The sequence below is a fragment of the Pararge aegeria genome, chromosome 20 (assembly GCF_905163445.1).
Source record: "Pararge aegeria chromosome 20, ilParAegt1.1, whole genome shotgun sequence".
Lineage (NCBI taxonomy): Eukaryota > Metazoa > Arthropoda > Insecta > Lepidoptera > Nymphalidae > Pararge > Pararge aegeria.
The window spans coordinates 15,369,819-15,379,322 of record NC_053199.1 but is presented as its reverse complement, the minus strand read 5'-3'; the positions used below and the strand labels follow the sequence as shown (position 1 = coordinate 15,379,322).

Sequence of the window (9,504 nt, the reverse complement as noted above, 5' to 3'; positions counted from 1 at the left end):
CGTTCAAGTCTATTTTTTCTTCAGTTTATCAGAATGTTTATTGAAATTATATTTATATGTAGTTATGAAAGATAGGGTGTTTTGTTATAGTAATAATTAATGGCCAAGCAGGTGGCCCGCCTGAACCATCGCCTATAGAAGGAATAACACTTCGCAGGGCTTGTAATGAACACGTCCTGTTACGTGCCTACTTGTGTCCAATGTCCATCAACCTGAGGCTGAAGAAGTATACGTATACGTACGAGTACCTGTTATTACAGCGGTAACCACGCCCTTTAGACCGGAACACAGAATGTTGTTCAGCACGAGCTCTTGTCACAAAAATCACTACTGCTACTGTGTTCAAATAGGGCTGAAGGTTACAGTAATTAAATAAATAATAAATAAATATACTGCGACAGAATACATATCGACATCTAGCCCCAAAGTAAGCGTAGCTTGTGGTATGGCAACCAAGATGACTTGTATATATTTTTAAGAATATTATACACTTATAAAATACACGAAAACACTGAAAATTCATGCTCATCACACAAACATTTTCCCGTAGAACCCATAGCCTTGGACTCAGAATTCAGGGTCGCTGCCCGCTGCGCCAATCAGCCGTCATATAAAATAGTCGAAAATGGGAAAGAAAACATATTATAGTTATTATTAAAAAAGTTTTATTTAATGTATACAAAAGTATGGCTTAGGTTCAAAAATTTATGGTAACAATCAAATTTCATTGTGGCTACTTCTGCTACAAACGTTAGTTGTTATAACTCTATCGTCTTCGTTATTTGGTGAACTTGTGCGTGTTGTTGGCGTCCCTGGGCTGCACGTGGATCATGACCTTGATGCCGAGCCCGCGCCGCGCCACCTCGTAGGCCTCCAGGCTCTGCTCCAGGCCGAAGTGGTGCGTCACCAGCGGCCGCACGTTGACCTTGCCGCTCGCCACCATGGCCAGCGCGATGGGGTACCTGCACGAGGCATCCATACAATATACAACGTGCACCCGAAATACGAAATACTGTTCAAGGGTGCATAAATATATTTCATAAGGAATCACGCTGCAAATATATTAAATAAAAAGAAGCATATTTAATTTCCCATACAAACTAATTCAAAACATAAGTGTTTACTTATGACGACCCTAGTGAAGATAAAAGACCGACACGAGCATAGTACCTACGCTACGCGACGCGTACCTAATGAAGTGGCAGGAGTCACAAGGTTTTCATACTGCAAGTGATGTTAAGGCTGTAGCTGATTTCTTTTAGTAAAAACTATGGCAGTGGTTTACTCAAAAAATATAAACGTTTCGGTTTCACGGATAAGTCTCAGAGTACTTTTAAAGCCTGTGAAGTCATATTTCGGTTTTCATTTACAGATTGTATACCTAGTATCTACTAATAATATAAGAGCTAAATAAAATAATAGGCTCCCAAAATACTGCGCCGATTATAACCATTCCTTCGCCAAAAGAAAGCTAAACTATCACGAAATAACATAGGCTATAATTTATTTTTCTCGTGAAAATTGCAATAATTTAACAAAAGTAGCAAATTTGGCCTATAAAATTCATCACTTGCCATGCGCTAAAAAAAATATAGAAATTGAAAATTATGTACTCAAATACTAGCTTCGAAAAAGTCCGCGGATATATCTTACAAATATAGCTAATTTGCATGAGCAGGTTTTATGTTCTAATTTTTTTCTGATCGCCAGTAAAAACAAAAGTTAGTAACATAAGTATCGCAGTGTGAATTCATATTCAAATAAATGTGTTTATCAAGTGTATTTACATCAGTGAAATACTATTTAATTCATTCCAAAAGAATATTTAATTTAGAAGTTATCGCGAGTTTTAAAAGTTAAAATTGCCTACAGCAATTAAAGATTTGCCATTTTTGAAATTCAAGGCAAAATTGCGTGACTGGTTGGTTGATAAATGCTATTAATCGGTAAAAGAGTTCTTGAATAATAGAATATAATTTACTTAGGTACTAATTTAATTTATATGTTATTTTTTAATTGAATTTATTATTCCCTACAGTAAAATAAATGACATTTTTATTATATTCAGCCGACATATTTTGATTATTTTGATGTTTTTTTAGTTATTATACAAATGAATTTGTTTAAATTAAGATTTGCAGGTCATATATTATGACTGAACATGTATACCTACAATGTTTTATGCAAATAAAAGAATTTGAATTTGAATTTAAGGATTAATTTTGTAAAAACCTGAACAAAACAGTTTTTTTTTTTTAAATTTTACTGTATAAATGGAATGCAATTCCATTCAGCAAATGCAAATTCAGCCCAGAATATTGTCACCAACCCTCCTCTTCCCACGGGTGTTGTTAAAGTTGTGAATAATAAGGTAAATTTACTCACTCGTTAACATATCGGAAGATGCCACGGATGTCCACCTCCCTGGCCACCGCGCCCGCCAGCGGCACCTTGAGCTCGGCACTGCCCATTCCCACCAGAACTGCTACGCCACCAGACTTGGTCGCCTGACATGGAAATGTGACAGAGCACCAGGTGAGTTTCTTGGTGACTTCTAAATTTGATAAACGTAATGTGGCGGTCACCACATTACCAAACTAGATGGCGCAACAAAGATCCTGCATCGCGCTAACGAAGTGTTCACAAAAATTGACCATATATACAACTTCCAAAGATGAATGGTCGGACCTCAGTCCCCGAGCACGATCACCCGCTCGAAGGAAGATCTTCCTATTGGTACGGTCTAGGGTGGAGCGCATCACCACAGCTCCCTTACAGTGCGAAACATTCAAACGCAGCCTGGTATACTTTACCAGGGCACTTGAAACCTTCGTTCATCATAATTTCAACTAATGGTCGTCCACTGGTAGACATAGATCCCTTGTAGGTCCGTAGGTCCAAATACCTCGGTGTTGTGCAGCTTAGGTCCAGCGGCCACCTGCGACTCGTTTGATGTAATTTGTCCACCTCATCGGGGATCTAGCAACGCTGCGTTTACCGGTCGCCATTCGAGCACCTTTAATATATTTTAAAATTTTATAAATATAATATACTCACCAATAAAGCCAATCGCACAGTGGACTCTGCCCCGCTGGCATCAAAGGAAATATTCGGGTGACCTCCGAGTAGTTCGTGGACCTTTCTAACTAAATCTGCTTCTTGAGAGTCCCGGGAGACTAGGAGAGTGAAATCTGCACCCAATTCCTTGGCTACGTCTAATCGAGCTTGAAGGATATCTAGAATAAAAATGGGTAAACTCAACGTATATTAATCAAATAACAAACTACATTACAAATGTATCTGGCAAATTGTATTAAAATTAGGTAGAAGCTTCGAAAAGACGTGCAGCCTTTAACAGCGAAAGCGGTTTAACGTTCCGGTACGATATCGCGTTGAAAGCGATTAGGGGTATAAGTTTGATACACTTGCCCTAACAGGTTTGCCCGCTACCGTCTTAGATTGTTTCATCAATTACCATTATTGTAAGATTGTTGGGGTAACTTAAAATGGAATTTTAAAAAGCTAGAAGTAAAATCTCACCTGTGATGAGAACCTTGCTTGCTCCCATGGCCTTGGCGGCCAATAAAGTGACCAGGCCAATCGGCCCGGCACCAAGCACCAGTACCACGTCTCCACCAGTCACTCCGCCACGCCGACACGCATGTATGCCTACTGAAAGTGGCTCCAGTAGAGCACCTTCCTCCATTGACACATGGTCTGGCAATCTAGATATGAATTCCTAAGTTAATTTTTTTTCAAGAAGATTTTATAAAAATAGACACATCTCTAGGTAATCAATGAGGTTGTTTTGCCAAACGCTACTCTTACTATGGGATGTTGTACTGTTCAGTCGATATGAGTTGAAATGCCTTTTCCAGATTATAGTCCAAGCTTAAAATAATGACAGTGTATAGTCAGTACATATTTGAAAATTTAATGTACGTTCATAAAAACATTTCTAAATTGAAGAAAAAATGTGACTGCAATAATTTAAACATTAGAAGTAAGAATAAACTTACAGTGCAATATACTAGGTTACATAAAATTCATAATTCGTTTAAAGAAAATTGCATACAATTCTACAATAAACAACAAATTGACATCTTGGAGATGTCTCTTAAAAAGTTCAAAGTTAGTATTAAACGTAAGCTTATAGAAAAGTCCTATTATAGTATAAAGGACTACGTAATCGATAAAAAAAGCTTGGGTGTAAATTATTGCTCTAACCAGGTTCTCTCAGGTCTCTTCTAATAATTTAAAATGACATTGTGAGATGGTGATAACAAAAAAAAACACCCGGCTAAGTTTGTTGTGGGCTTCTTCTTAGACCAGGACGCGTTTGGAACCCTCGTAGCTTTAGTTTTAAGTTTACGAATGTGGTTATCGCCATCATCTCACTACCGTGTAATTCTTATGTACGCATCAAAAGTGCCACCTATGGGCCTACTTGAAAAAATATATTTTTGACTTTTGACTTTGCTTAAGGATTGTTACCAAGATCACCTCAAATAGTTTAAAATGCAATCTAAGCTGGTGACTGGTCTCTTCTGTTTATATTCGTGAATAAATAATAAATAATATTATTTTCTCCTTATCTTCTATCAAAAATCTTGCCCGAAAATAACCGTTTATAAGATATTGCTACGGTCAATATATTATACATGACGCTGAGTGTTGGCAAGCAAGAAAGACGAAAACAGTTGCTCATTTTTCAATAAAACAGGTCTTGAGACGAGTGTCTGGTGCTGTTCAGGATACCCGTTATCGGATTGCAGTTTTTGGTGCATTCGATACCATAAACTTTACGTGCTTTTTAAAGAGCCATATGCCTTCGGAAACCTTAAACTGTTATGAATGCATTGGGCGGGACTTGTGCAATGAATGGCCGAGGGCGACTCAGAAGTGGAGTGATGAAGAAGAGAGGGTTTTGGGAGTTCGAAGTTGCAAGGAAGCTGCTTCTGAACGACCCAATTAGGGCTGTGGAGCTTTGGTGATGATGATTATTTAATTGTTCGAGAAAACATGCAAGAGTTAACTTAACCATTATTCATTGTAAAGTCAACATCTCGTAAGGATGCCCCGGTTTCGGAGCGAAACGTGGGTAGAGGGTACATTGCCGAAGATCTGTTTAGTGTGAAGGATTGAAGAAATTATAAATTACACGATTCTCCTGCTTTTCGCGTAGTATAGCAAATTAAGCTTAATTTTCATAATATATCATGCGCTTCCACAAAGTAACGCCTGCTTCTATCCAATGCAAAAGTATGACGTACTTGTAGCAGAAGTCGCCCGGGTGTTTGTAGTACCGCACCAGGTTGCCGTGCGTGGGCGGCGCAGCGCAGAACTGCATCTCAGGACACAGGTGGTAGCGGCCCGTCTTGCAGAACTCGCAGTAGCGACATGGCTTGCCCGGCTCAATCGCCACACGGTCACCCACCTTCAGGTTCTTTACTTTGGCTCCCAACTACAATAGTAGTAACGTTTAGTAGTAGTAGATCTCTACAGAGCAGAGCTCGTAGGAACACGGAAGTACTGCCGCCATGCTTATTTTTGTGTTAGTTTAAATAAAAGTGATGGGTTATGGAAGTGATGTACGCAATGCATACAATTTTACAAAATTTAATTTGGTCGTAAATAGGTACCCTGTTTAGTTTGGCAGTGCTAAATTCATCCATATCTTTTCCCACAAGCAAAGCATAGAATAGTGAAATTTAACAAGTGACGCTGACATGTTGTGTTTGGTATTTTATAAAAATCAAAAATAGGAAGGGTACCCAAACTGAGCCCTGTGGAACACCTATTAAGGTAGATGCACCCTAAAATTTTGTGCCTCGTATGTCATCTGGATTCTATAACTAAGCTTATAGGCAATCATATCAAGAACAATGTTCTGATGCCATAGTTAAAGAATTTAGGTTTTAAGTTAAGCGCAATCAAAAGCTTTAGATAAATTCATGCACCTAGTTCATTATTTAAATACATGATTAAGCAACAAACAAGGATCCTAACAGCTCCTGCGGTATCGTGCTATTATTGGTGAGCGTAGAGTTTGAATCCGTATTCCAATTTCGGTTTCGTTTAAACAAATTTATTTAAAAACGTTTAATAAAACCGACTTTCCCGATTTGTTGCACGTGTATGATAGCTAAAATTATTATACCAGTTATGTCATTGAAAGCTATCAAGATGCACTTAGAAACAAACAAAACGATAACCTACGCTGCACTTGATCTTTGATTGGAGCTGCGAACTATGCTATTACGATTATAATATACTCTAGAATTTATAAAAAGACTAGCGGACCCCAGCGCCCTCTGTCGGGCTGATTTGTGAATATAAACCATCCAGGGTGCCACCCAAACGCATAACAAAAAATCATTCAAATCGGTCCAGCCGTTTAGGAGGAGTTCAGTGACATACACACGCACACAAGTAATATATATATAAAGTTATTATTGGATATTATTTTCTATTAAGTTAATTAATATATAAGGTAGGCCATAAAAATAGTTACATTTAATATCCTAGTGACCCGAAATATTTGCGATTTTTAACTTTTTGTCCCCTGAATGTAATAATTTTAAGTAGTTTTGCACTGTTCGAATACTTCATCATTAACCTGTCTTAATCTTCTTTCCGAGGCACGGTGGTTGACACAACCCATGAAAGTTCTTATTGGTGCCAATTATGTCTTACAAAAATCTCTTAAATTGTACGACTAAACTTATTCGATAGATCCAAAAGGTAATACCTACTGTCCTAAAAAAGAGTAGAAGAAGAAGTAGAAAAGACCATGGCGAAGAAAAGGATAGCACTAAGTACCTTGGCGACGACCCCAGAAGCCTCATGACCCATGATCATGGGCGCTCTGACCACAAAGTTTCCGCACGAGCCGTTTTGCCAGAAGTGCACGTCCGAGCCGCAAATGCCCACACAGTCCATGCGCAAGAGTACCTCTGTAATACATTAAAATAAAAGCTTGACAATTGCCCAGCAGTGGGCGATTCAATTGGTTTTCACAGATGGGCTACCAGTTAACAAACGTTAACAAATATTTAACATCAGCGTAAGCGTGATCTATATTTTTTTATGGATGATCAAATGAAGACCTTTCGTAATTCATTTTAAAATATAGATCTTTCAGTTTTCTCGCTATGTAATGAAAATGATATTTTTAGTGTAAATTATGTTGTTATCATATTAAAAAATAATAAAAAATGCATTATAATATTTATTTTAAGTATTAGGTTAAAATCTGTAAATATTTTTATTCGTATTTCTAATTTAGTCTGAGCTAGTTTTAGTAAGTAATTTTCTGAATATATTTTTTATGGTTTTTTCTTGCCCTATTATATTGCTTTTCTTGTGCATTTAAAAAAAAAACGTATAGTAAGTTTAATATTCATAGAGAAAAAAATTTTTACATTTAAAGAAAACTAAGGAAAAATTGCCATTTCCTTTACTTAATAGGTAGGTAACTTACCATCATCTTCTATTACTGGGATTGGTGTTTGTTCCTGGAAAAAAAAATTTAAAGAGAGAGATTACAAACAGTATAATATTAAATTATTAAATCAATGTTTTAATATAATATTACTTGAATAATTATATTATATTAATTTAGCTTTAAAATAAATTTTATTCTTCTAAACAAAGTTAAATAACTTAAAAGTCTTCATCTAAATGACAGTTTAACCCAATACGCATTTAGGTACATTTAACGATTACTACATACTATAAGTACATTTAATTTCAAAAATTGGAAAGGGGGTAGTGAGCCGATGGAATATTCGGTACTATAATAATGAAGATCTGCTCACAAAATTTTCCTGAGATCAATACATTCAAAGAAATAACAAAATTTTCATAAAAAGATACGCAGTGACAGCCATCAGTTGTGCTTATTTGTAGCGGAAGTAACAAGCGCACATCCTATAACACCAAACACATAAAACGTCATCAGTTCATTCCGTAAATAAAAAAAAAACAAATAGGTATAGCTAAACTTACCAATCGTAAATCTTTTGTTTTGTACAAAACAGCTCCCAGGTTATCTTGTGCCATCGTTTACCTCCACCTAGAAACACTGACATGATTGCTTCCAGCGTCGGGTTTATATGCTCTTTGGAATTGCTAGTAAACACAGAGGTTACGAATTACAATAACTATTAGCCAATCGATACCATAAACCGGCTGTGCCCGCTGCTTCGTCCGACTTTAAACTCATAGGGAACAACGCAATTACATACACGCGGTCTCCTACAAACATTCATCCGTTATTCTTCACATATATATTGCACAAGCAGTTGGCCGCGTATGTTTTTTTAAAGCATCCCTTAGAGAAGTTTAATTGGGAGATGTGTGTCCAATAAATTTAGGTATAGTTCTACATATATTACATACATACATATGTATTCAAATTCAAAATTCATTAATAATTACTCTCTACAAAGAACTCTTTTGTTCAAGAAATGGAATGAATTAAAAAGTATTTTACCTCTATGTAAATACTAAGGGTATTTATAGTATATTAAAACCTTTTTTTTTGTAAAATAATCGATACTTTTAAATTTTCAGAACACAAAAGCGGCTATTGTGCCCTAACTAAGATAGTTTGGATATTTTCCATCGCGGATTTTTTTTTAAATCCCACTGACTGCTATTAACGGGGCCAGTTGGATAGCGGGGACAGCGGGATAGTATTTTTTAATTTTTTTTGACGTCCTTTGTCCCCGTTTCCGGCTCGGTTATCGAACCAACAAAAAGTCTGTCGTGACCTCTGATTTAAATAAGTAAATAATCGTCTAAATATAAGAAATAAATCCTAAATTACAGACGTACATTTCAACAATATTTGTATGGTTAGTATTTATGTTCATTTGCATAGAGATAGAACAGTTTGTATATAAAAGTCATTTAACGTAGATAAAGCGCTAATTAGCTAACTGCTTCAATGTTTACAAATAAAGTGTTTGTTTGTGATCTCGAAATAACAGCTCCTTACAGAGACCCGAACGTAATTAAATTACAAATTTAAAGAATCACCATAATATCATCATCGTCATCAGCCGACCGTTCTACTTCTGGGCACAGGCTTCCAATACCACAGGAGAGACGAGTTTATATCACAGACCCACGATGCTGCTCCAAAGCATGTTGGCGGGTTTAAATACAACAATTTGAAATTTGGGCAGGCGATTATAATAAATATTTCGCGTGAAAATGCACGCTGGTTGTCATGCTGCACTCGGGAAGTCCTTGTTCCGTAGCTTAAATTAAAAAGTTAGCAGCTGATAGTTATTACATAAAATACTTGATATTGTACGCAGAGATTTTCGACGGAACAAAAATATGATTATATGGACGTCACGTCGTAATTTTGAATTGGGCGTTTCACCTTTTATAGCGGCTCGCTAGTTTTTGCAGTTTTATTTATTGAAAATAAATACCAATGTCACTTAAATTATAAATAAAAATATTTACGTTTTTATACTACAGGAATCA

At 36.5% G+C, this 9,504-nt stretch overlaps 1 protein-coding gene across 1 annotated transcript; it reads right to left on the bottom strand.

Moving 5' to 3' along the window:
- Window positions 1-645: 645 nt before the first annotated feature.
- LOC120632506 (sorbitol dehydrogenase-like) lies at window positions 646-8,133 on the bottom strand. Its single transcript, XM_039902318.1, has 8 exons — window positions 8,011-8,133; window positions 7,484-7,517; window positions 6,823-6,956; window positions 5,274-5,464; window positions 3,541-3,725; window positions 3,058-3,236; window positions 2,386-2,507; window positions 646-962 (listed from the first exon to the last, which is right to left on the bottom strand). Exons 1-8 carry the CDS (start codon window positions 8,062-8,064, stop codon window positions 779-781), a joined length of 1,083 nt encoding a protein of 360 aa, XP_039758252.1. The 5' UTR covers window positions 8,065-8,133; the 3' UTR covers window positions 646-778.
- Window positions 8,134-9,504: the final 1,371 nt, after the last annotated feature.

Excerpts from the sequence above, each read along its gene's own strand:
- LOC120632506 (XM_039902318.1), bottom strand. The coding sequence starts at position 8,064 with ATGGCACAAGATAACCTGGGAGCTGTTTTGTACAAAACAAAAGATTTA. Across the intron at positions 3,726-5,273 it reads CCGGGCGACTTCTGCTACAA|ATTGCCAGACCATGTGTCAA; the intron begins GTACGTCATACT and ends ATTCATATCTAG. Across the intron at positions 2,508-3,057 it reads CTGTGCGATTGGCTTTATTG|GCGACCAAGTCTGGTGGCGT; the intron begins GTGAGTATATTA and ends TTTCCATGTCAG.